Source organism: Penicillium malachiteum, assembly GCF_028827825.1.
Source record: "Penicillium malachiteum strain IBT 17515 chromosome Unknown utg000004l:1.0-4883003.0:1.0-4884900.0, whole genome shotgun sequence".
NCBI lineage: Eukaryota > Fungi > Ascomycota > Eurotiomycetes > Eurotiales > Aspergillaceae > Penicillium > Penicillium malachiteum.
The window spans coordinates 2,263,274-2,289,737 of NW_026643097.1; the positions used below are offsets into that span (position 1 = coordinate 2,263,274).

Below are 26,464 nucleotides of genomic sequence, written 5' to 3' on the forward strand. Positions count from 1 at the left end.
ATCGTTAAACTTCGTACGCCGTCAGCATGTGGAACCTGCAGCGCCCTATAAAAGTTGGAGATGATCGCCGTAAGCACAAGAATACGAGGAATTACGGATGTTCATCTTCAGCCCTGGAGGGCTCTCTTGCTCACCCCACTAACATTTGATTTGAAGTTCAAAATTTATCCTCCCCTTCCACCTGGATCAAATTTCAGTTTACATTCAAATAAAGATTTCTCAGAACATTTGAAACCTTGGAATGATGCAAAGAAAAGAACTATACACAAACATCACCCTCCTCCCCTCCAGTGTTCCCCGACAGTTAGCCCTCGACATCCTACACAGCCACAGTGAAATCATCACACTGAGCCCGCTCGTCCTCTCTCATCACCCGATAAAGGCCCCTCGCCATGCAAACGCAGATGAATACTACTCGTCATGGTATGAAATAATCCAGCGAGTCCAATACGTCCCTGGACTCGGAAAAATGGGCTCAGGAAAAATCAGTTTCAAGGGCTGCTTCGAAAATGTTCCCTGGGGGCTAAAAACACATACATACCCGCCTATGGGCATCGATCTGAAGAGCAAATGGCGAGTCGCAGGGAATGAGCCGCATGAGGAACCCGATCCGAAGGAAACCCGCCCATTAGGTGTCCCGGAAAGCGGACTATATCTTCTTGAAGAGGTGGAGATCAGATGCAATATGACGCTGATGTCATTTGTGAAGAGTCAACTAAAAGCCGCGTCGAAGGTTCTTGTTGAACGGTTGATTAAAAAGGCTGAGCTTCTCGATGCGGGTGTCTTGCAGGCTATGTTTCAGGATGGGAAGTTGAGGACGTTTAATCCAGCTGATCGGACAAGTACGACTCCTTTTCAGGTACAGACGCATATTCCTCAGGCTTCGGCTGAGTTACCGCAGTCGCCGACTAGAATGTCGCGGTGGGGATCTATCTCCTCTTCTTCTTCGGGGCCTCGGGCTGCTCCCAACTATTATCAGCATGATCAAGGGTATAGGAAGAGTGGAGTTGTGGAATTGCCAGATACATCTCCTAGTTATCAGGCATATTCCGTGAAACAACCGGATAAAGGAGTTCCTTCTGAGTTGCCTGTCATGGAAGACATTCCCAGGGAATATCGTTGATATAGAATACCGGCTTGAATTTTTTTGATATCCTATTTGCTGGACTATTTCTTATCTTAATCTACGCTGAGTGGATAGTAGCTCAAGGACCCATGAATGATTCAGGTTTGAGATATAATCCCATTCAATAATCGCGCACGTTGTTTGGAAAATGTTCCTTGGTAGACTTTATATCGACCTGCCAGTGGGGACCCTAGTATCATAGCGCCCTACAGGGATATCAGTGGGTCTAAGTAGTAATACAGCTACTAGCTAGTACTGCATACGTCAGTATGGCACACACTCAGGCACGCATTGTCCTTACTATGGATATGATTTGAGATCAGATAAATCGAAAATCGGAAAATTAGATAATAATAAATCCGGACCAAAGTCAATATTAGTTACCAGCACTTTCCCAGGGTTGTATAGAAGTGCTCCTTTGTACAGGTGGATATGGTGGTGGTTTAGGGGCCAGGACTTGGACCTGCTACTTGCATACGCTATGTATACGATGGTCTATGAGATCATCTTGAATAACAATCATACCTCTTAGTATGTATGTTCCCATTCTCTAATTCCGAGTCGATATTAGCTATAAATCAGGCCATTTGGGAAAGGGTCTTCCGTGTGGAGAGAAGGTTGACAATGCCGACCCCTAAACCAGATGGAGAAAGTTCCCCGCAAAAAACCGACAAGGATTGTGATATCTTTGGGGAACCGCGGGTTGATCTCCAAGCTAAACCGTTGCGAACGCCCCAAGCTCCAAATGGTTTAGCTCGGGGGTTCGCGTGGCCCATGTGAGAGTATGATCGCCAACAACCTGAACCCCTTCAGGTAAGGATTTCCAATTTCGAAGACCATCGTATTCCCATCTATCCATGCCGAGGATATTTCCTTCTCCTTTTTCATTAACTTCATCACAGATTCATGTGAATGTAAAATAACAGAAGGACTATAGAAGGAATTTTCCCTATTAAAGAGCTGTAGATGTGCCTCTTTTGTCTTGTATGTTGACCACTCATCCCTCGAGCTCATATCATCGCAATGCTATCTCTTCAAGCCCTCTTACCATTGATAGCTGGTATAGCAGTACCTGCAGCAGCAACTGCAGGTGCATCAGCTTGTTCAAATATAAGCACTCAATTAAGCTCATCCAAAGTCGAAAGTAATGAGCTGAGCTTGAGTTATATTGAAAGCACCGAATACTGGAATACTCTCCAGGATGACTATAAGCCTACCTGCATTGTTTATCCTGATTCCGCTCAAGATGTCTCTGTGGCTATTCAGGCGATTCGCGCCGCTGGTAGTCGTTTTGCGATCAAAGCAGGTGGCCATAATCCAAACACGTTCTATTCCTCGGTTGATAAGGGCGTGCTCTTGGATCTGAGTAATATGACAGCGAAATCCTACAATGAGGAAACAACACTGGCCACGTATGAGCCTGGTGGTGTCTTCGGCGATGTATATGAATATTTCGCGGAATGGAATCGCACAGTTGTCGGTGCGCGACTCGCAGGCGTTGGGACTGGTCTTGCGCTGGGTGGTGGGATGAGCTACCTATCACCTCAATATGGCATGGCGTGTGATTCTTTCCGTGAACTTGAAATCGTCCTACCAGATGGTCAGATTGTGACAGCCTCCAACGAGACAAACACAGACCTATTCTTCGCATCTCGTGGTGGCGGCGGAAACGCATATGGGATTGTGACGAAGTACACGGTACAGAGTCGACCTATTGGCGAGTTCTGGGCTGGGAATCTGATTTACCTATTTGATCAAACGGATTCCGTTGTTGAAGCGATCGGAGACTTCATAGAATACAACACTGATCCCAAAGCTGCCATTATCGGTACTTACGAGAAACTACCAACTCCAGACCTAGATCTGAATCTCGACGAAGCTATCATCATGTTCCTCGTCTACAATGGTCCAGATCCAGGTGATGCATTCAAGAATTTCACCGATATCTCTGCTTTACTCGATACAACTGGTATCAAGACCTATACGGAGGTAGTCAACATGCCCATCCCATTCTCAGCTGAAATCTCTCGCGGAAACAACATGTTCCGTGTTGGGGTGCATCGACCAGGAAATAACTCGTACGCTAACGCGCTAGATGGGTGGCGAAACTGGGCAGAGTCGAATAAGGGGAGCTATGAGCTTCTCTCCCTGGATTTCCAACCTGTTCCGAAAAGCCTCACAGATGCTAGTAAAGCGCAAGGTGAGAATGCGATGCAAATGCCTGATGGGCCATATTTCTGGTTGAATTATCTTATTTCTACGCCTTTGGGTATGAGTGAAGCGGATTATGATGCTGTGCAAGCCAGTTATCGGGATATGGTAAAGGAGACAGGCAATGCCGAGGGTTTGCCTCTGTTTATCAATGATGCGAATTATGATCAGAATCCGTTACAGACTTTCTCAACATTCTCCAGGTTGCAGGAGATTAAGAAGAAGTATGATCCTGATAGTTTCTTTGTGAATTATACTGGGTGTTGGTCTTTTGCTTGAATGGGTGGGTTGTGTGTCTAGAGCTCTGTTAATGCAGCTCATGAAGTGCACATTTAACTAGGCTCTTTAATAGTTTGAGTTCATTTTTTACTCTTAATCTTTCACAGTACGGAGTAGAGGCTCAATAGAGTTCGATAAGGTTCAATATTACATATGAGACATCACATTGAATGTTCCTACTTTAGGCTATGAATAATGTTTCCACTAATCAGTTATGATCGCCTTAGTACATGTACTAGTAGTACTACTTGTATCGCGTGCTCGCAGGATTTGCACGGGATTTGCGATCAGTACTGGGATATCGGATCTCGATCCAACCTCGGGAGGTACCAGGGTTCAAGTTGGTGCTAGTAATATCAAGTACCAAAAAACCCAGGTTAAAAAAAAAACCGGATTTCTCAAAGTCAGATAGCTCATTTCCTCAGTTCATAAGTGCTGATTTTGCAATTTAACAATAAATTGTTTCAGGAACCCGATGAATGCTCCATATGGGGCATCAAATCCCGAGGTTATGTCTTGGTGTTGTATATAAGGGAATTTTAGCCGGGACCAACCGATACTTTCATTGGTCTCTTCCCAGTTTCTTAATGTTATGTCCAAGATCGAGTCATGCATGGATACATTCGAATGTTGAAGTATTCTGATTGGATATGATGGAGTAGATAGAACTGTTTAGTGTGAAGAAATTTTATTTCAAATGGTGAGCATATTTCCTTATTCGGTACTTTTGGTGCATTTGGGAAAGTGGGTTGAAAATATTCAAAAATATTCAAAAATTTCATTGGTTAGCTCCGATCTGTCGATTGAGTCCTGTATTCATCATTATTAGCAACTTAGGACCCATATGAGGGCTTATTAGTGCCTGTGCCGGTACCCAAGGGTGGAGATGTAAGTGTTGTACGGAGTAGTTACTAGGAAATCAGGAAATCATCAGATAAAATGATGGCCCCCTGACAGACTCTAAAAAGAGAATGAAAGCTGGGACAAGGGTCCACAGTCTCTGCTAAATTAGCTCGATAGATGCAGATGTGTACAAAACAGGAACAAATCAGCGGCACAGTGGCACAACAGAAATGACTAGAGCCCAGGGACACGTGAGAGATTCAGGATACGAGAAGAGGCAATATCCACGAAGAGAAAGGGCTACGAAAATCAGATTGCCTGAATCTCAATCTCGTGTTCAATAGTGGAGACAGAGCAGAGACAGAGCAGATGTGAGCTCCAGGATCGCCATACCAGAATAGCTGGAGTCCGGAGGCATAGTACCTAGAGCTGGTTGTCAATCGATCTCCATGGCAAATTTTTGGCCATGCTGCGAAAGAATATCCATACAAACAGACAGAGCTCGCCGAGCAGAGGCATCACGTTTAGCCATTTCACCTAACCATTGAATAGCTTTCTGGATATCCTTCGTAAGCCCAACTGCCTCCGTAGTACCAGGTTCAGTGCGCATGAACAGCTGAATTAGGAGAACAGTAGTCGACTGCATCATGTAGTGCAGAATACCCCACCATGGGGAGACCTGATATAGCAAATGTATGTCTGTCTCATCTGGGAGAAGAGAAAGCATATCTCGGGCAACTTGTACGCACATAGATGCCATTGTATCGCAGATAGATCCAGAGGGTGAATCCCCAACGGGTTGGTGGGCAAGGCGGCGAAGGCAGGGTTGCGCGATAACGAGTTTGGTTGTGTAAAATTGGAAGCTGAGGCTCACCCTCTGGAGTGCGAATGGTTGATCGCTATCGAATTTCGTAAATTGGAACTCTGTAGGTAGACGAGAGAGCCAGTTGTCAGCAGTGTTGTTTAATGTAGACATTGCATTTTCCATCTCTAGCCAAGACCGTCGCGTTGCGCCGGGCGCATACAGAGTCTCAATAGCCTCCCGCATCAGAAATGTCAAGTCCACCGCATATAAGAAGTATAATGAGATATTGGGGATGATGTTCTCAATAGACACAGGGGAGGCCTGAGCAGGCTGCTTTGCCTTTCCCGGTGCAAGCAAACTAGCCGGTGACAGGGAGTCAATAGTCTGGTGACTTGGTTGAGGCGAATAATGAAGTTGGGTGACCAGTGGTTTTAGCAGGTTCTGTCGAATGCTGTAATCCATGATGAGCTGTTTCACTTCTTCATTCTCGAAGTCTTCCTCGAGAAATGGTATCGGTAGGGGTGTCGTGCAAAAATTGTCACCAGTACTGGGAGGACGGCCGATCATGACACACAACAATGTATCCAGCATAAACAGCGCCCACCACACACGATATCTACTCTCTCTTGACAGAGGAGGAACATCGTCACTTTCGCTACGAAGATTCAGGCCCATAGCCACTGCCGATCGAATCGCGATTCCAATCATTCGCCAGGACCTGTGAGAACCGCAAAGTCCGCAGGATTAGAAAAAAAAATTATGAAAGGGGATGTCGGAAGAGAGAGAAAGACAGGATGAGGGAAGATTCTGTTGGACGGGAACATACCTGTTCACTTGTGCAGTGGATAGAAGGTAGAATGCTGTGAGGCCCTCTACTTGAACCTGTTGAAGATTGGGGTGATCTAGGAGTGCGACATTTCCCAAGCTCAATCGCCCCGCCCGTGTAAAATACACCAAATGATTACCCAATTCCTCATCTGGCTCATTATTAACCAAAAGTGAGTGTTTGACAGCGATGGCAAAGATTAAATTCAGGACTGCCATCCAACGTTTTCCTGGGCGCGATGTCGATGTGGGGTTGTTCGAGTAGAAAGTCCTATATTGAGAGAGAAATATACGCTTTCCGATGACAGGGAATGCAGGATGGACTAAGTCGAAAAAGGCGTCCACAAGTTTATCGGCAGTGGACTGGGCAGGCATTCCTAAAACATCGATGGCATCGAGGACTGAAATTTCCATATTCCCTTGGAAATAGTTCATAGAAGAGATTGAAGGTCGATCGAGGGTTTCTCCAAGGGATGTGACGTTGTCTTGGTCGAGATCACGCTTGAGTCTGTATAGCCAAATCATCTCCGAGTGTTCACCCACAAATCCTAGAGCTTGCTTTTCATCGCGGTTAAAGTCCTCCTCGGTATGGTCGATCGTTGCCAATGGGTGATCCATACCAGCCCCAGAATCAGAACGGAAGGAAGGGGAATTTGATGGCTGAACATGGATTTGGTTTGTAAGTATTTTGATGAGGAGTAAAGGATTAACGCAGCAAAGCAGGCTTTTTAGATTCCAGAACTTTGTTGGAAGGGAAGGGGGAATAGAGATAGGTGGATGATTATTGTGGACTCACTCTGACTAATTGACCACCGATGGTCTGATCGACGTATTGTGCTGATGATAAGTCAAGCCTGGGGTAGACCTCGCGTAGTACAGTTTCATAGGTTTGAATCTGTGCTTTTAAAGTATCGATTTCCCTGTCATCGTACTATTAGATGTTGGTTGATAATTTTATTACTCAGGCATTCCCCACGCACTTGATTATCTTCTCCTTTTTTCGATCTCCATAGGAACATCGGATCCCAGAATCCTTACAACGGTTACATGTGGGACGGTGGCCACTGCATTTAGCTTTTTGCTCACGACAATTCTCGCAAGCTCGACTTGTTCGGCTGGTGCTGGTCCAAGGTATAGTTTGAGCAGAGCGTGGAATGGGAACTTTAGCGTTAATGGATTGTTCTCCCGAACTAGGCCTTAGAAGTTCTTCGCCGGAGACTGGATCGATATTGGCTTGGAATTCCGTAGAAACCTGTTGAGGGAACCGTGACCCCGCGCCGGGCCAATCGTAGTGGAATGCAGCAGAGTCATTCCCTAATATATCCGAGCGGGGTTCGGTCTTCGACGGTCGAGGGGGAAACTGGCCACTCATTGTGTGCGGGTGTTTTGATTTCGAACGAGATGCAATGCAGATAAAATGATTCACGGGGTCGACACTCCTTCGGGCCAAGGGATTTGGACGAAGGGGAAAAGGCACTTAGAAAAAGGGCTAGGCTATAGACATAAGTCCATTCCTCTTGCGCCTAATTTTCCCCCCAGCGGCGCGTGGGCACGCATGTGTGAAAAGTCCACAGTAGTCCCAGCCCGAACGAACAAAAAGCCGAAGTGGGCTAGACCCACGATAAATGCTGCACTGTGCTTTGCCGGCTCCGCGAGCCGCTTGGATTTGCCACTAACCCGTATCCGCCCAACCCCAATGAAAAACGTAGTGTCGCGAAGTTGGTAGTGGATTATGTGAAAATGTGAAAATTAAAATTCAGAGTAGTAGTAAAGCTGAAGCAGTGGAAATATTTGGATTATTTCTTCGGGTCAGAATCTTTCGTATTTGGCTGGTAAGATAGAAGAAGTAATTATCGTGGTTGCGTAGATTGGGGTATGCCCCCAGATGAGGTGGCTTGCATAGAATCACGAGGAGTAATATCGCATTTCTGTATTGTTAGCTCAATAACCATTCATACACTAGGAGTGTGTATCAAGAATACCTAGCCGAAATGGCTTGACAGGTAGTTGACCGGATGTCGGGCAGACAAGCTTCTTTTAAGAAGAGAGGTAGCTGCCTCACGTTGCACGCTCCAAGGTTGGTTAGTCGATTCTCCTGTCACATATCCGTCATGATGTGTGGCATAAGGATGGAACAGTGGCTCTTATCTTTGTGTATGGCACACTTGGATCTTGTCATGCATGAAGCATGATTTGAAATATTTGAAGCTTTCATGGTCGTGCAAGACAGTAGACCAAACATTAGAAATAAGAATATCCTGGAAGCATATCAATAGTAGAGAAAGATTTTGTTCAAATGAAGCTTCCCAAGGTTGAAGTCCGATTGTAGAATAACAATGTTCTTGTCGAAGCAATGCCGCCTTTGATTCCGCAGAAGGTATCCGAAATGGGTCCTCCCAACTCAAATCCCGTTTCGCCCTTGCAACTCATCACCCAACACAATATAGCAGGCAAATTTTCTGCATACCAAGTGATCACGGTCTTCCTTCTTTTATCTCTTCTTTCAATTCGAAAATCTCATACGTGCCTTCGTGCCATTCATCATCGTCGAATGCAAGACACACAGATCCACCATCTCCAGGGGACATCTCGAGATTACACGATGTGGGAACGAACCAACTGACGATACTATTCCCAGTACAGAGCAAGAAGTGAAAAGATATCATAGTGCGAGGATTCGGCACATCAAACAGGTTAATATGTGGTTGTTTCCATTTTTTCTGTTTCTGTATTGTTGGGTTGTTGCGGAGCACAGAAGATGCTTCCGGGAACATGAACCCGCAAGGACAACGTCACTCCAGGACTGAGGAGAAGACTACAACTTGCAGCCGAATTCATTCCCAGGATAAATTCAAGAGAAAAGGGTTAGCTGTGTTGTCGATCGATTGAGATATGGCAATCAACGCGTACAACTAGGGTGACGTGGTGAGTGATCTCATCCTTCGCCTCATTGCAGAAAGACAGGACTGTGTCAGGCCTAGGTATACCAACCTGGCATAGAATCATTCAAGAGGTTGCCATTCTCAGATCATCATCATTCGAGTTCAAAAAATAGATCGACCTCATTCGAGACCGAAACACGATGACGACTCGAACTGCGAAATGTATCAGCTCCGACGTTAAGCCGACCGATCCTCGAGACATACGATCAATACACCTTACTCATTTCCAAAATTTACTCCATATAAAAAAAACGAATAATGAAGAAAGCTTGGATTGATGGCGGACATTTTCGTGAGTGGGTAATGGCGTCACAATGGCTATGATTCGGGTTAACGGCGTGTACCTTCCACCTAATCTGCCGAGACGAGCCGCAATGTTGTACTGCTATCATGATGCGGTGGGATCCCCGAGGTGACTCCATTTGCAATCTTGAAGGATTGCTAGTACTATGAAAAGTATAAAGACAATGGAGGGGGTCCAGTGAAGTTTCTGGGATACCAAGAGTGGGATCGTGCTGCGTGTAGCGTGGCAAGAGGTACTTGACCAAATGTGTTGCTTCTCGCTGAGGATTGATCGACCTTGAGAGATCTCGAGGGCGCAGGCAGAGCGTCGACTGGTTCACATTCACCGCAACTTTTTTTGCCTGGTCAATTCAGGGAGTAAAGTGGGATTACTATTTCGATCTTTCACTTATTGAAAGCGCAACCAACTTTGAGCTGGCTTGTCAACCTGGTTTCTGGTCGATATGGCACGAGGATTTGTTGGCGGAAGCCTTTCAAGCTGGAGGAAGGTTTTATACAGTCATGATATTTGTTTCATAAAAGTGACTGTACTCCGGAAATCATTCTTAAGATCATGGAAATTGTGAACGGCGTCTTTTTTCATACTAAATCAACAGCAGATCGTCGCTGCGGAACACACCATATTATTCTCAGCTTCAAACTCGTCATATGTTAAAGCTGTCAGGGCGAGACAAAGTTAAAGGGAGGGTGGTGATGGAAGATCGCCGTAACAACACGATCAGCTCAAGGTTCGGCCAAAAGCCTGCCTAGTTGTGTCGTACCGAGAATTGGCGCAAGGTGATTCATCCTGACGTATCAATATGAGAATCATCTATCTCTCACTCCACCTCCAGCTTTGATACTCTGTCGTTATATATCTGTCAAGATTCCATGGTGGCGTTATTGATGTTGGTGTTGGTCCAATGTGCCGTTGCTCACTACCGGCTTGGCGTTTGGTGCCAGCTCGATCAACTCATCTAGAGGAGGTCCGACATCGTGGATGATTATCTTTGCCTTCTCAAAGGTCAGCTTGGGATCTATCAGGGTTATGCTTTGGTGTCAAAAATATTTCAAAAGGAGAATGTAATCAAGGCAGTCCCAAATATTCATCGCTAGCATTGGCATGACGGAGCACAGCTGAAGCTTCCACATTTTGGAAGGAGTTTATGAGAACCTTCCAGGTTTGATTGAACTCTTTCGGTGAAACCAAGAATGAAACAATCCAATCCTGATCAGATGCACAACTTGAACACAGTGGCAAGGTGATTTGTGAGGATAAAAGGGATTACATATACCGCAAAGTGTGGAAGTCCGCCGGAAGAGGCTTCCGCAGGCGCGCGGGTCAATCATGCGCCTACCGGGAATGCTCCACCCCTCAAGCCCTCCAGAGTTTAAGCACGGGATGAAATTAAAGGCAAAGCGGCAGTTGAGTAGAACCGGAGCTATGTATCGCGACTGACCACCAACTCCCACAATATCCAACTTCTTCCGCTTTGTGGAACCATAACCGTGATGATTGTGTCTTTGAGACAGCTAAGGGGGTTCAATCTTGAGCCAAGCCCTTCCAAGAGGTCGATTATGAGCCACTTGGAGAAAAAGTTGATATCATATTTGTTCTTCTTCCCTCTCTTGGCATGATAAACAAGGAGACTCAAAGTGAAGAATGAACTGATGAAAATCCGGACTTTGTAGGTCCAAGGGGTCTGATGGCACCTTTTGGTGGGCTCAGCTGGAGGAAGATCGAGATTCCCCACCAAATTGATCTAGATGGGTGATCTACCCCCTCGCAATACGTTGGATAACACAATCCCAAGGGGGTCTCATTTCTCATGGAAGGAGAATGTATCGTCTGATTTCCGGGATTCTTCTGCTTTTGACAGATCGGCAATCAATCCCTGCTCAAATTTCGCTAAGGCCACTTAGGAGTTTTTCCCTTCTGTGGGTTCCAATCAGTCGGGTCGTGACTCAGCCGGGTTTGAAGTGTTTACTTGAAATTGATCAAAGTAAAAAAATGATCAAATTGAACCATCAATTCTTCAGAGCGAATGTAGTTATATGTATGCTCAATCTTCTGCATTGATGTGTCGATAATTGTCATGCTTAGAGAGTCTCAGACAAAGCCCTGGGATTAAATTTCACAAATACTAATGCCTCCTTCCGGGTTCTTCGTAGCGCTAAGAGACTCCACCTGTGCACATGCACACATCCATGGATGCACACGTTATGATCAAGTTGGCTCATTCAACTTTGAAATGTTTACAACACAACAATGCCACTGACAATGATGTATACTAATGTAATATTGACCATTTCTCGAGGTTTGAGTATCTAATACCTAGGCACAGCGGTGACAACATCTTACTGCCACCCGCGCAGGAGACATGCTGTCATTCACTGGCAAATTATAATTTCAATGTTGAACCGCTAGTAATCAAAAACCGCCACTTCATACAGGGACAACATGTGATATATTTTGACTAAATAATCCTTACTATACTTGGAAACACTCTTAAGTAAAATAAACTTCAAGTTGACTCTTGGAAGTGATCAGTACTACTAGTATAAGCATCGGCTATTGCATGGATATACTACTGGGAAATCCCTTGGATCCACCTGGGCACTGGCATGAATCGGAATCGGAATTGGATGAATAACAACTTGAACTGCCCCGGCAGAATCATACTAGTAATTCTCAAGTGCTATTACTAGTAGTAAAATTATGTTTGGTGCAATAACCTTCAAGCCGACAGTTGATATAAGCCTGAAATAGTACTAATGCGTTATATTCATTGTTACTCCCATCTGCACTGTACCCCGTCTCTTCGTGATCCATATGTATTAGTAGTCAACTGGTGCCACCGGCACTTGTGTATGATGACTTGAAATCTTTAAAATTGTCAGACTTCTACTTTTAGCTTGATTGCAATAAGATCTGATCACATTACTATTCTTTTTTATTTTTTCTACTTAAAAAAGGACATGGTATATACAACACCTACATTATACACTATTAAGGTAAAATCCAGGCACTAACGAGCCAATCATATACATTGACACCTGAGGCATCAATAATGAGCCCCACGTGAGCTCCCCGTGACATCTTATCGCGAGAGAGCTTCATCCGCATAATTTCCCCAAATCAATACCGTTCGACTCCTCAAAGCTTCGGAGCAAGGATCATTTTGCAATGCAACCAAATTGAACCATACAGCATGTCATTTCGCGGGCCCATGCGGCGGTCCCACCTAAGGCAGGTGAGTGCCGCCAGCTTGGAGACCCTTTCGACTGTCCGCACCGAAACGTCACATCGCGATAATAACCCCACACCTGATGAACGCACCGTCCGATTGTCTGCCAGCTTGGCACGCCACCAATGTACGCTTTGGGTCCATGATGAGATGTTTGCCCGGGAGGATATCTTGTTAAATCCATCGGCCTTCGGAGAAAGCGGAGTACAGATTGGGGATGTGGTGGAGATTCTACCCGTTCGCGCGCCAGGAGATACTGCTCAGAATTCTTTAAAGCCTGATGCTGCTTTGAAAATCCCTCGCGAAAGTCATGCAGATCTCAATTCAAACTCCCAATCAGATAGCACGTCCAAGTTCAAGACACCTCTACAGAGCCGATGCTTGTTTGTGGTGAAACCCTTGCCGCAAGATGTCAAGATGCGCCATCCCAAATTGGAGGTTTCGGTCACTGCGAGCGTAGCCAATATCTTTGGCTTCAAAAATCGAACTCAGGTTCTTCTGTCTATCGTCGATCGTGACCAATGTGCCGCATCCCATGTGGATATCTCTTTCCGTGATCAGTATATGGTTAGATCCGACATGTGGCGATTTGTCATGTCTGAGCTCGTTGATAAGATCATCTACAAGGGGCAAAAAATCATGTTCATGGGAAGCATCAAAGCAACCATCAAAAACATCTTCATTCGAGAAAAGAAGGTCCTATCGGGGTATTTCTCGCCTCATACAATCCCTGTCTTCCGTAGCGAATCTGCCAAATATGTCCTGTTTATTCAAATGTCCAGGGAGATGTGGGATTTTGATTCCGAAGGCTCTGGTGACATTTTATTCAGTCGAGTGATCAATGGCTTCTTACCAGAGCTTTTCAAACGATGGGCTAACTCTGATGTAAAACATCTCGTGACAATTGTCCTCTTCACAAGAGTTGAATATGATGTATCAGCTCACTCCAATCTAGCTAAACTTACATCTGGCAGCCTCAAAGACGCCGCTGGCCCAAGTCAGTTTCCAACTCGTGACTTTTATCGCGTTGTGGTAAACGATATGGCTAGTGGCCATTGGACTACCATTTTGGACGAGCTGAAGAAGAATTTCAGGACATTTTTGAGGGATGTATCAATTTTGAAGGCAGATGACTTGGATTTTGCTTCAGGAAGTGGGATCAAACCCCCTTCTAAACCTCATACGGCGACAATTGCTGGACGCCCTAGTACGGCCTTGCGGGGCAATATCCTCGAGGCTATCCACTTGGCCTCTGCCCACTTGGCGTATGACCATATTGACCGAGATATGGTTCATACAGGCACGTCTATAATTGTAATCACCCCGGGAAGTGGCGTGTTCGAGGTGTCGTACGAGTCGTTGGCATCCACAACTGAAGCATTGACGAACCGAGGCATTGCAATTGATTTGGTCTGTCTAAGTCCTATGCCGCTCCATTCGGTGCCTCTTTTCAAATACCGGGAGCCCGCGGAACGCCCTAGCGGTTCCATATCAAGTGTCGCTGAGACTCCTAAACTGTCACCCGAGATCCATCATTCCATCTCTAGTCTTGTTAGTCGATCGTCCTATCTCTCTCCGGGATCCTACTTGTCCGCCACTCGTATGCGTGAACGAGGCCATCCTCGCTCGCGAGAATGGAGCTATGGTATTCCACACTGGCTGGATATCTCATATTGGAATCCTGAGACCTACCGAGAAGCTCGCCGCATCTTGAAGAATGACCCTAACGCGCCTATCCCACTTACTGTCACCCGCCCATTCAAAGCTTTCACTCCTCGTGTCCGCATGTATGAAATCCAAATGATGGGTGTCATGGAGAGTGAACAATCAAATATCTCTATCCCGTATCTTCTCGAGGGTCGAGACGTGACTAGCTCTCGCAGCTCTTGGCCAGGGCAAGTCACAACTACGCGTGGCCCTCCAAGAGCTCGATTTGCCAATAGTTCGTCGGCAAAAGCGCAGTTCAGTGACAGTTTACGGCCAGAGCCCTTCCTCGAAAATGTCACCGATCAAAGTGAGATTCACACAGGAGAATCGCAAAAGTCTCGAAGGTCTATCATGGCCTGGATGGATCAGTATGATGACAACTTATTTGCTGCAACGCCCAAGAAGCGACAGGCTCCAAAGGCTAAAACTAAACGACTAAGCGAGCCAGAAGTTCAGGGGACTGGTGCCCATGAAAGAATATCTGCTCGATCTGTCTTGCGTCTACGAGAGCAGGAGAACAATACGAATCCCAGCAACTCGATGTTGCGTGCTGGTCCTCGCAGAATCGATGGATCTTCCATCCCTGTTCAAAAGAAACCAGCATCTCCGAAGAGCACGTCGCCGATAAAGCCAGCATTGAAATCAAAGGCAGCACCAACGGCTTCACGCATCTCTCGAACAATTAGCTTTGCCCTTCGAGGCTTGAGTTCCACACCCCCAAGGGCACAAGCCAGCACCGGAGTACATGTAGAGCATGCAAACGCGCTCCCCATGTCCAACCAAAGACCTTCTGGCGGAACCTTTTCTGATACCAAGAGTATAATCTCCTTGAGTCCTTCGGAAACTACATCTATTGCAACTATCATTGATAGCCCATCTCGCCCATCGACACCTCCCAAACTTCCACCAGATACCCGACTGACCCCATCCAAACCCATCTCTATAAAGACCCCCCTTGAAAAAACCAACAGAAAGCCCAGAACGACCAGGTCCTGGAACTACCCAGGGCTCATTATCGCCAGCTGCCACCGAGTCCATTTTCATTAACCGCGAGGAAAGAACACCAGGCCAGCCAAACGATCATAAAATCGAGATCACTTTGAATCACAGCTCTCGGGATCCTTTCGCGCGAGACTCCCCGGGTAAAGCTTTGGCACCCTGGGTTCGATCCGTCAACCCTTGTAATACTCCCAAAGATGTGCTGCGTAAAACAAGCTGGTTTGGTCGTTGGCAACATGCATACCCTCGTCCGCCTCACGTCGCTGTTGTCAAGTGGAAGAGTCTGAAATCTCCAGCGGTTCTTCCCCTGACTACCGAGGAATTTCCAACGGCGGCTGAACTCGCCTCTGATTACTTACAGACTCCATACCGCGTCTTCGCAAATGACGATGCAGATGGCATCGAGGCACCGAAGACTCGAGGTGTTCTTCTGCGTGAAATGATATCTCTCCGGTTGTCTCATGGCTTCCAGATCATTGTTGGCAAAAATATCGCGGAATTTTCCGGCCAACCAACTCTTGAGTCTCTTAATGTCTTTGACACACGAGGACTCGAACGAAATGGTGTCACCGTCTTCCTTTCAAAAGGAAATTCCATTCACCGTCTCATTACTGTGGATGGAGGCGAAATCGAGGTTACGCGCTTCACACATCACACAGCTGCGGCTTTGTTTTCGCCGAAGCGAGTCAATTTCACACTCTATCAGCCAGCCATGAGGACAATTTTGAGTCATGAGTACCAGATAAAAGACATCAAGCTGGATCCTACTGCGGAAGAGTACAATTGGAACCTCGCAGACAATTATGTGGCTGGTCATCGCGATTATCTGCACAACCCTGCGCAACAGCTCCATTTCTGGAGAGTTCGCTACGTGTTGATTCCAATGCAGCTTCATACTCACTCGCGACGCCACTTACAATCAATGAATGACGATAACGAAGAAGAGATTCATCTACTTGGGATCAGCCAACTAACCCATATCTGGCAACGGAATAAATATCTGTCACCCGAGGAGAAGCGATTCGAGTCAGCAGACAAAAAGAGAGACCAGAACCCACTCAACATCATGTACCAAACAAGAAATCCATCTGAAGTAGTTGCAGCGGAGCTCGATCGAGTACTACTCACTGATCCTGGCCTTGATAATCCACCAGCCCAACTCTTACCTGAGGCTGAGCTGCTGGAGAGATCCGGTGTTAATCTGACGAACCTTGCTCAGATGATTCAAAGCGACAATGGAGTTCGCATGATGGATCGCCGCTGGCATTGGAGACTCCATTACAACTGTTTCATTGGCTTCGAATTCACCACCTGGTTGATGCAAAATTTCCGTGACATTGACACTCGTGACGAGGCCGTCGAATTTGGCAACGAGTTGATGAAGCATGGATTATTTCAGCACGTCGAGAAACGACACAATTTCCGAGATGGAAACTATTTCTATCAGATCTGTGCCGAGTATCGCGTCACGCGACCAGAATCTCGAGGTAGCTGGTTCCCTCAACTTCGGTCAGATAAATCGATGCCGTCGACTCCGGCCATTGGAAAGGATTCGCCTTCCAGTCTTCGGGCTCGCTCTGACAGCATTGATGAACGTGCACCGCAGACCCCTAGCACTCCATCCAAGACCAAGAACAAGGTCGCCATCATGTTGTCTAAATCTTTGAAGTACGATGTGGATACCCGCAAACGATCAAATCGACCTGAGGTGATTGACCTCCATTATGATCGACTACACAACCCCGAGAATTGCTTCCACATTGAGCTCAGTTGGATGAATACAACACCAAAGATGATCGAGGATGCAGCGCACTCATGGGCCGCGACTGCAGAGAAGTTCGGTTTGAAGCTTGTCCAGGTGCCTATTGCCGAAGCATGCGCTATCGACAAAACCCAGCCATTTCGACAACCTTATCGAGTCAAATTGAAGATTCCACCACCCAAGGGGCCAGTTCACACAGTCTTCAACAACGCATCATTTGCACAACCGGGGCCACCAGATCGCCTTTACTACCAGAAGTATCTACTGCGTAAATTTGACTTTGTGCTAGATTTCGAAGCTAGCAGTGCATTCCCAGCGGATGTCGAAGTCTCATTCTCCTGGGGCAAGCCGGACTACAAATACCCACAGTTTATCCACCGAACAGGCAGTGTTCTCGCCCAAATCACAGATGAAGGCGACTTTCTCCTTCTCGCCAATCGACTAGTCAGCACCCGCAGTGCTGCAAGCAGAGATGCTGGCCGTTATGAGCATCATGGTCGCTCGGATTACCGCGGGCGAGCACCAAACCACGATCCGCTCGACCGTATCTCTCCACGCTTGTCTCCGTTAACTCGTCCTTTACACGATATTGGAAGTCCGATGTCAGCTCTAGGTCCACCGAGTATTGACTCGGCAAACCTTTACCGCGCACCAGAGCATATTCTTAACGGTCTCGTTGAATTTTGCAATGATGCAGCATCACTTGAACAATTCTACAGCGAGTCTCATGTGCGTCCTGTCTCGACGAAGGTTGAACCTGCGAGTACTCATATCATGGACACTTCTATTCCGTCTCTTGAACTTCCTGCAAGTGTCGTAAGCCACCATATCTCTCCTCCGCCGGGGTTGCCCTCTAGAGTGACTGGTGAGCCCCGTGAGTCACGAGATATTTTAAAATCCCCAGAATTAACAAGAGCTCGGGCTCGAGGTGAAAGTTTGAGCTATACACGCAGCCCACGCAGTGGAAGCCTACGACCTTTGATATGAGACCGACATGACCACGGATGCAATGTACCACTCTTGATACCCTGAACTTATTTGTGTAGCCCAAAAAGTGTGTTCATTATTCGATATCTATTAAACAAACATCTTGAATCGATCTGTATTACTGTACCACTCATACTTCCGAGTCACTGTCACGTCCATGGATCCTTCAACTTTCAAAGTGCTACTACTTGTAGTACATCGACTGTCCGACGCACTCTTACCCAATATCCCAACCCAATATCCCGGCAACTTACCCGTCGGCCGAACGCCACATGCACTCCAAAGCTATTTAGCCAAATAAAATCGAATTCAGCCGAGACTTGATCATGGTGTTAAGTGGCTGCGCTAATTGCAATTACACTCTCAGCTAGGTTTAGCTAACTGCTATCGAGATCCGAGCTTTATTATAGGTTCCCCAATTTCTGCGCGTGGATGCTGCCCCGCATAACTCGTTTCTCCAGACCAATTCAATCAGTCTGTTCCCCATTCTTGCAGGGACTGTATCTGCATTCGCGTAACCAGCTGTGGATCAGCATTATATTATTTTTGGGTGATACTCCGTGTCGAATGGGGAATACCAGCTTTTGAACGGTTACTTGAAGACGTTCCCATCACCTAGTCTGCTTATTTTTGAAATTATTTCATCATCATCAATATGAACACTTGAGAATTGAGCTTCGATTCATTCACTTGAGCTACTACTATTCTTTTGGTCTTTTACGGACGTTAAATACCTGACTTCAAGTCTTACCCCACTTCTATACTCCGAGCTTCAGCTGTTCCAAGCTACCATTCTACCACGATGAAGTTCACTTCAGGTATGTGGTGCCTTCAGGTAAGTCATTTTTCCTTTTCAAGTTCAAGAATGAACCAAAGCATTCTAGAAACTAAAAGCAAATTACTCTATAGGAGGGCGTCCGCATTGACTGGATGAGCAATGTGGAGCGACTGCGGGTCGAGCAGGAGACCGTGAATCTCCTCCTGAACAAATTACAGCGTCATCGCGGTGATACTCTGAATTCTCGTACGAACCTTTGATTTAAATTTCATGAAGCGAAACTAATTGACTATAATAACAGCTACCATCTCCGCCAAGGTGACTTCTCCACAGGAGGGAATTATCGGCGTGAAATTAGTTCATTGGTACGTTTAGAATTTCTCCACCAATCAGAGTCCTCAAATATACTTCGAATTCATCCTATCCACATTTTCGAGGAGAATTCATCGGTTTTGCTCACTTCTTTCAGGGCAGGGCAAGTCGATAATGGCCCGCATTACGATATCGAGAACTCCACTAGACATGCTACTGTTCTGCATGATAAGACCGCGAATACTCTCAACTATAACAGCGGATCACTGAAGCTTGATATCAACACTGCTTCCAACGAACTCGGCTTCGTTTTTCGCTCTCCCGAAAATAAGAAGTTGACCGGTCATTCATTCCGCTCAATTGGCCTTGTCGGAGATCAACGCAGCGAGAAGCACAGATATGAGGATGGGATCTACGCCGAACGACAAGGATATATGCTCATCGAGCTAGATCTAGGAGTTGGCGAGAAGGTATACGGACTCGGCGAGCGATTCGGCCCGCTAGTCAAGAATGGACAGACAGTCGATATCTGGAATGAGGATGGCGGTACCTCGTCGGAGCTGGCGTATAAGAATATTCCATTTTACATGTCCTCCAAGGGATATGGCGTCTTCGTCAACCACCCCGGGAAAGTTAGTTTGGAAGTTCAGTCCGAGCGAACGACCAGAGTGAATATCTCCGTGCCTGGTGAAGAGGTTGAGTACTTTGTTGTTTATGGTGAGACGCCCAAGGATGTTCTAAGACGCTATACTGCAATGACTGGTAGACCTGGACTTGTTCCATCCTGGAGCTACAATCTTTGGTTGACGACGAGTTTCACAACCCAGTATGATGAGCAGACTGTTACTGGGTTCTTGGATGGATTCAAGGAGAGAGACATCCCGCTTGGCGTGTTTCATTTTGATTGTTTCTGGATGAAATCCTACCAGTGGTGTGACTTTGACTTTGATGAAGAGATGTTCCCTGATGCGGGAGGATATATGAACCGACTGAAAGAACGGGGACTTAAAATCAGTGTGTGGATTAATCCATACGTTGGACAAGCATCACCCTTGTTTGAGGAGGGAAAGAAGAATGGGTATTTCATCAAGGTATGTCATCACTCCTATCCATTTATTTGGAGCTCATCTATCTATTCGCCCTTTTTGTATGATTAAGTACTAATTTCTTGCAGCGCATTGATGGATCTGTTTGGCAATGGGACTTCTGGCAAGCCGGAATGGCCGTCGTGGACTTCACCAACCCAGCCGCCTGTTCTTGGTACAGCAGCCACCTGGAGCGCCTCATGGAACTGGGCGTAGACAGTTTCAAGACTGATTTCGCGGAAAGAATCCCTACAAAGGGAATCAAGTATCACGATGGTGCGGACCCAGAGCGAATGCACAACTACTACGCCCTCCTATACAACCGCATTGTCTACGAAACACTCAACAACCGCGTAGGCCACAATCAAGGTCTTCTTTTCGCACGGAGCACTGCTCCAGGTGGACAGAAATATCCTGTTCACTGGGGTGGAGATTGCGAGAGTACATTCGAAGCCATGGCAGAGTCTCTTCGTGGTGGTTTGAGTCTCATGTTATCTGGATACATCTTCTGGGCATCGGATATTGGTGGTTTCGAGGGAACTCCACCACCTGCATTGTATAAACGATGGGTGCAATTTGGATTACTTTCCTCTCACTCTCGCCTCCATGGATCATCCTCGTTCCGAGTGCCTTGGATATATGGAGAGGATTGTTCTGCTGTCTTGCGGGACTGCGTGAAACGGAAGATTCTGCTTACACCGTATATCCTCCAAGAAGCATTGAGGGGACAACAGGATGGAGCTCCGATAATGAGACCACTTTTCTTGGAGTTCCCGGATGATCTGAATACGTACTCTATCGATACGCAGTACATGTTTGGACCGAACCTGCTGGTTGCACCAGTCTTCTCGGAGGAGGGTGAAGTGACTTTCTATGTTCCATATGTTGAGGGAGCTGGAAATGGGAAGTGGGTTTCTTGGTTTGATCATACAAAGTTCTATGAGGCCGGGCGCTGGTATACTGAGACTCATGACTTTGATACTTTGCCAATCCTGGTTCGTCCTGGATCGGTCACTCTGATGAACCCCATGCTCAAAGTACCTGAAGATGATGCTCTGCATGGAATCCAGGTTTTGGTGAATGGCACCTTGAATGCAGAGACTACCTTAGACATCGTCAACCCGAGTCAGACAGGAGAGATATTGAAAAATATTCTGATCTCGCACAATGAGGATGGGCACACTATCCAGTGCGAGGGACATTCTGTTGAGATTGTGACTATCAACCAGGCAAATTGATCTAGAGTTAGCAAGGAACTTTTGATATGAAGAATTGATTCTATTGTTCGGATTTGGAGAGCGAAATTATTCTAATATCAGGTTGAATTGAGCAAGAAGCTGTAGCAAGAGAATTGCAAGCTTCGACAAAGAATGGGTATCATAGTCAAAAACAAGTGCAGAAAGTATGCGAGTAAAATAGGAAAACAAAATCAAATGCCAATCACGTCAATCCTGGCTGTTGAGCCGATCCATCTGAAATGAACATGCAGGATCATTGGGACAGTGAAAGGGAAAGGGATAACCCAAGTAGGGTACTGAGTAGGTAACCAGGTGCAAGGTTCAGGAACGTAAACAATCCAACCTGATGCAACCTGATTTACCAAGCTTCTTCAACATCAAGAAGCCATTTCCGGATGCCTTCACGTAGTGTGTTATCAGCACCGGCCAAGGCTCTTCTGCGCTCCCGGTCAGCCAATCCGAGTTCAGTATCTACATCTTCGCGACAGTGCTCAGCAGTAACAATACGAACAACTTCCTCAAGAGCACCGAGAACCATCTTTCGACACTCGGCACGAGGAACTTCAACCGGAGGTGGATCTTCCACACGCGGTGTTGTCTGGCCTTTATCCTCTCCTCGGCGAGTACGCGTCGGAGATGGAGCCCGTGAGTGAGCAAGGGATGAATAGCCACTTTGGCCAAGGACTCGCTCAACAGCATCAACAAGAATACCATCGAGATCCATGACAGGCTCCTCAACAAATCGCTCTTCCACGTAGTGGGGATCTTGGTCCTCGAGAACGGAGCCTTCCACTGACTTCATATACCCGGAAAAGAACCCGGAAATGTGGGAAGAAGTAGCTGTAGAAGTGCGACTATGCCCCATGGGTGGAGATGGAGGAGTATTGTTCGAACCGTAGTGATGACCCACAATAATCTTTCGTCGGAGTCTAAGACGCTTGACAGAAGATGATCGGGTATCTGCAATCAAAGTCGTTGCGACATCAACCCATCTCTCAGAGCCCTCGGCATCAGGAGTCGATGGGATGTACGGAGAAGGTTCCGCTTGCATCGCACGTTTAATATCTGCTTCCAAAGAAGCGTATGGTCTTACGGCTTGCAGAGAAAAATCTTCATGGAACAACTTCAACCATCCAGCAACATGTGTGCTGGGGCCATCGTTATCCTTGGTAGAGCTGTGGAATCCTGAGCCACTGCTATGCGTAGATGCAAGAGCATCCACACTCGTGACTGATGTTCTTGTCTTCTTTGGTGAAGCAATAGTCGAGTCCCCTGAGGAAGACAATGACAAGAATCCGGGAAGGGGAAGGTCAACATCTACAACGCCTTCGTCTGCTCGGACCGACAGCTTCAATGGGGATTCGCGAGCTTGACTTGTGAAAGATGACGATTCGGGGGTTTCGTTTTCAGCACTGTGGGTTGCAGCAGCTGGGATGGAAATATTGCCACTCGTGGGTGCAGTATCAGGACGGTGTTTGGTCTCGTCCTCTGTGACTTCCTTAACCATCTGGCTCAATGTAGGTGGAAGACGCATAGGCGGTCCAGCTATGGTAGAAACCGACCGTTTACGTGCGTCGGCTGGGGAATAGATATCACTGCCTTCTGTTGAAGATTCTTGCCGCGAGCTCCAAAGACCAGAGAACAGTCCACCCCAACGACCTGCAGCAGATGGGACACTTCCATTGGAAGCCAAGTTAGAGGTGTCACTTCTTTGGAGGTTCTTAAGTAAATTCTCCGATGCCAAACTTTCATTGGCATCTGCTGCACTGGGATCAAATCCTCCCTGGCTAGTCCGACTTTGCTGTGATGTAAAGTGTGGTACGGGGACCGTGCTGCTTTGTGTTGTCATGGAAGTAGTCGCCCCACTCGTGGCTTTGGCTCGCGGATCCTTGGTCTGAATTGGAGCACTTATTGTTTTTATCGAGCGAGCATCAGAGCCTCTCCGAGCAGATGCGGAGGTGAACTCCGCTGCGGTAGGTTGATCGGTCCCATCTGATGATCGATGAGCTGTATCTTGAGAAGATACGCTTACCGAACGATAGTGGTTATTGCTATCTCCTTGGCACATGCGTTGGGCGCGTGCGCGACGCTCTATAGCTCTTCTCAGGGACTCCTGTCGAAGTACTGGCACTGTCGGTGGGCTCTGGGAAATAGCACGCACTGATGCCGATGTCCCTGGTCGAAGCGGCGAAGGAATCGGTTCCACGCGTTTAGATGGGAAGAAGGCGGAGAGCAGGAATATAAGACGACGAGCGGTCATCTTATCTGGACAGATCACCACAGTTCTATGGCTGAGAACTGGGTCAGTATCTTGTTGCGCCTTCTGCTGCTGGCTATGCCGACGTCGGTACCACTCAAGACCAAGAGCATTGAGCCACTCTGTATGGTTGCCAAGAAATGCAGTGAGCAGCACAAGGAAGAAGAAATTACTCTCCTTGTCACCAAGACCTCGAGCAATTGAACGTCCTTCTTCTCGCCACACTCCCCAGCGACTTTGGCCAGTCACTACGTAAGGAGTCTGGAGTGCCAGACTGATTCGACGAGAGCTCCGAATAGCTTCTTCCTTGAGTTTCGAATTCACCGACAGAATATTGGCAGGAAGATGGACAAGCGTTTGGTTGGTTCGCTGCATATTGGGTGGCTTGGCAGGCTTAGGATGCGGCCCAGACAATGAATCAACCTTCCTCAAGAGAAACAGAATTTCATTCCGTGCAAGTCGCTCAAGATGAGATAATGTTCGTGTGATCACATCCCAGTGGTCGACCAACAGGTCTAAGCGCTCGTCTAAGCTTGCAGGAGGTGACGCCGACGATAGGCTATCATCTAAAAGAAACCCAGGCATGCGGTAGTCCGAATCCAAAGAGCTGGAGAGTCCAGGACGAGGGGAATCGGGACCCAGAGTGCTGAATCGTGACAATGACCGGGGAGCATTACGCGCTAATAGAGGGATTTGTATGGTGATGGCGACCGCATACATAGGGGTCTTCTTCTCCTTTATCTTTTTTCGCTTCGAGACATCAGGGAAAGGAAATCCCATTTCAGGCAATGACTCCTGGTAGAGCGCAGTGGCATAATCTTGACGATCAGCGGATGCTTCAGCGCCTTCTGGTAGGTTAACGCTGAACATGCGAGTGAGTAGAACAGTGACCTTGGCGGGCGGCTTGTCTGATCCTCGCGCTGGCCCTGAGAATCCAGCTGAGCTTCCAGTGGTATATGCACGAGCGAGTGGGCTACGTGCTGCAGGAGATGGGCTGGCCATTGTCTGAGGCTCATCATCGGCAGATATGATGTGCATCTTTGTAGAGGATCCACGGTAACTGAATGCGCTGCTACCAAAAATGCAATTGAGCAGACCAGTATCGTTGGCATCCGTCGAATGCCGCGATTGGCTAGGCTCGTGTGATGTTCCACTTTGGGCTAGGGTAGAGCTGCGCCCTCGAGCGCGTCCCAGAGCTCCAGGGCTCGCGATCGATGATCTCCGTGCATCTGCAGCAGATGAGAGAGGGCTAGATTCTACCACAGAGGACTGTGCAAGAATGTTTCGACGAGAGCCACGTGAGAAACTGGACACAGTGCGAGCATGCCTGGCACCAGATTGATCATATCCTTGTGAATCGATTCCGAGGCCAGTGGGCGACGGATCTGATGATGCACGTGTGTCCAGTAGGATGCAGGCATCTCTGTCTCCTAACGCATTTTGAGCCACAACGACTCTAAAGTCCCTAATTGCATCCAATTCCATTCCCCCACGATCATCGTAGGCGCCGGCTGTTGAAGCATTCGGGGAGTGGAAGGTTGTCTGCAATGGGTATGCATGGGTATTGGAGCGTCGGAGCAGACTGGCATCGGGGAAGAGAAGACCGGAAGTGTGTTCCTCCTCAGTTACCGATTCAAGAGGGGTTGCATGGTTTCGGGATGAGAAAGTTGCTGGGTTTAAGCTGGAAGCAGCTGTGCTTAAGAGTCGGCCAAGCATTCTGAGATTGTACTACGGGAAAGCCCGGTAGAATTGTGCTCGAATGTGCAGAGAAACAAAAACGGCCCGGTTGAAAAACGCAGTGTAACAATGGGTATCAGACAGCTAGATAGAACTAGACTGCATCTACCCATTTCTTTAATTCCACTGGACGGGTACCATCATAGAAGGATGGTAGGAGGGGGGAAAGGACGTGAGAGGGGAGACAGAGGAAGTGGGATGGGTTGCAGGACGGGGGTGGGGCGAATGGAGAGGGTACAATTGGGAATTGGCGGACCAGGCACCCCACAAGCGAACTGGGTAGGTTCAGGCAAAATGAATTGAAAAAAAAACCCTAGAGATGAGAATAGGGACAGGTTCTCGAGGAAAGAGAGTGAGAGTGGGGAGGTGGGCTCTACAAGAAAGGGTGGAGAGAGCAAGATGAAAGAGGCGGTGAAGGAACGGACAACGGGCATACCACATGATCTCAGCCTCACTGTGACACCGCATCATAGATTCTACTTTACAAGGTTACGCGGACTTCGACTCGGTGAGAGCTTTTGCTTGTCACACTAGAATGTCTAGCCCTGGAGGCTGTACAAATCGTTTTCATGTGGCTCGAGCCTTGAGATGTTGTGGTGACCGATATCTACTATATATATCCCGGCACTCCATGAATGTTCCAACTTGAAGGTTCCAACTACATAGTTCAAGTTGTTGTGACATTGGACCGTGACAGTACATTCGTGGATGGATAGTAGTACGTGCATACTAGCATCATGATCCATACAGGATTACTATTGACGAGCTCATGTTCACCTGGGCAAGTTCAAGTTGAATCCGAGTCATCTTTCTTGCCTTACTACCTCTAGGCTAGGTAGTACTACATCTGGGCAGCCTGAGGGTTAGAGTAGCACTAGAGAGAGGAAATAACTTAAAGAAGAACCTTGGAAGGCTTGGGAGCATTTTAAAATGTAATAGCTCAATTACATACACTGGTACATACATATGGTATCGAATGAGACAAAACCTTAGATCATTTGAACATTTGAGCCTGAGGGGAACTTCTTGCAAGATTGATGG

At 47.1% G+C, this 26,464-nt stretch overlaps 6 protein-coding genes across 6 annotated transcripts; 4 read left to right on the plus strand and 2 right to left on the minus strand.

Annotated features, from left to right (window-relative positions):
* Nucleotides 1–241: 241 nt before the first annotated feature.
* On the plus strand, nucleotides 242–1,123 carry N7483_008973 (uncharacterized protein; the record flags this gene model as incomplete). The annotated part of the gene is made up of 1 exon (XM_057092400.1): nucleotides 242–1,123. The coding sequence occupies one exon, from the start codon at nucleotides 242–244 to the stop codon at nucleotides 1,121–1,123; it is 882 nt and encodes a 293-aa protein (XP_056943574.1).
* Nucleotides 1,124–2,149: 1,026 nt separating this feature from the next.
* On the plus strand, nucleotides 2,150–3,616 carry N7483_008974 (FAD-binding oxidoreductase; the record flags this gene model as incomplete). The annotated part of the gene is made up of 1 exon (XM_057092401.1): nucleotides 2,150–3,616. The coding sequence occupies one exon, from the start codon at nucleotides 2,150–2,152 to the stop codon at nucleotides 3,614–3,616; it is 1,467 nt and encodes a 488-aa protein (XP_056943575.1).
* A 1,279-nt stretch (nucleotides 3,617–4,895) lies between these two features.
* N7483_008975 (putative C6 transcription factor) lies at nucleotides 4,896–7,461 on the minus strand (the record flags this gene model as incomplete). The annotated part of the gene is made up of 4 exons (XM_057092402.1): nucleotides 4,896–5,982; nucleotides 6,091–6,830; nucleotides 6,886–7,009; nucleotides 7,070–7,461. The coding sequence occupies 4 exons, from the start codon at nucleotides 7,459–7,461 to the stop codon at nucleotides 4,896–4,898; spliced, it is 2,343 nt and encodes a 780-aa protein (XP_056943576.1).
* A 5,064-nt stretch (nucleotides 7,462–12,525) lies between these two features.
* iml1 (GTPase-activating protein IML1) lies at nucleotides 12,526–18,016 on the plus strand (the record flags this gene model as incomplete). The annotated part of the gene is made up of 2 exons (XM_057092403.1): nucleotides 12,526–15,257; nucleotides 15,328–18,016. The coding sequence occupies 2 exons, from the start codon at nucleotides 12,526–12,528 to the stop codon at nucleotides 18,014–18,016; spliced, it is 5,421 nt and encodes a 1,806-aa protein (XP_056943577.1).
* An 802-nt stretch (nucleotides 18,017–18,818) lies between these two features.
* On the plus strand, nucleotides 18,819–21,429 carry N7483_008977 (putative sugar hydrolase; the record flags this gene model as incomplete). Its single annotated transcript, XM_057092404.1, has 5 exons — nucleotides 18,819–18,851; nucleotides 18,926–19,040; nucleotides 19,096–19,159; nucleotides 19,264–20,197; nucleotides 20,281–21,429. The coding sequence occupies 5 exons, from the start codon at nucleotides 18,819–18,821 to the stop codon at nucleotides 21,427–21,429; spliced, it is 2,295 nt and encodes a 764-aa protein (XP_056943578.1).
* Nucleotides 21,430–21,787: 358 nt separating this feature from the next.
* N7483_008978 (uncharacterized protein) lies at nucleotides 21,788–25,402 on the minus strand (the record flags this gene model as incomplete). The annotated part of the gene is made up of 1 exon (XM_057092405.1): nucleotides 21,788–25,402. One exon carries the CDS (start codon nucleotides 25,400–25,402, stop codon nucleotides 21,788–21,790), a length of 3,615 nt encoding a protein of 1,204 aa, XP_056943579.1.
* Nucleotides 25,403–26,464: the final 1,062 nt, after the last annotated feature.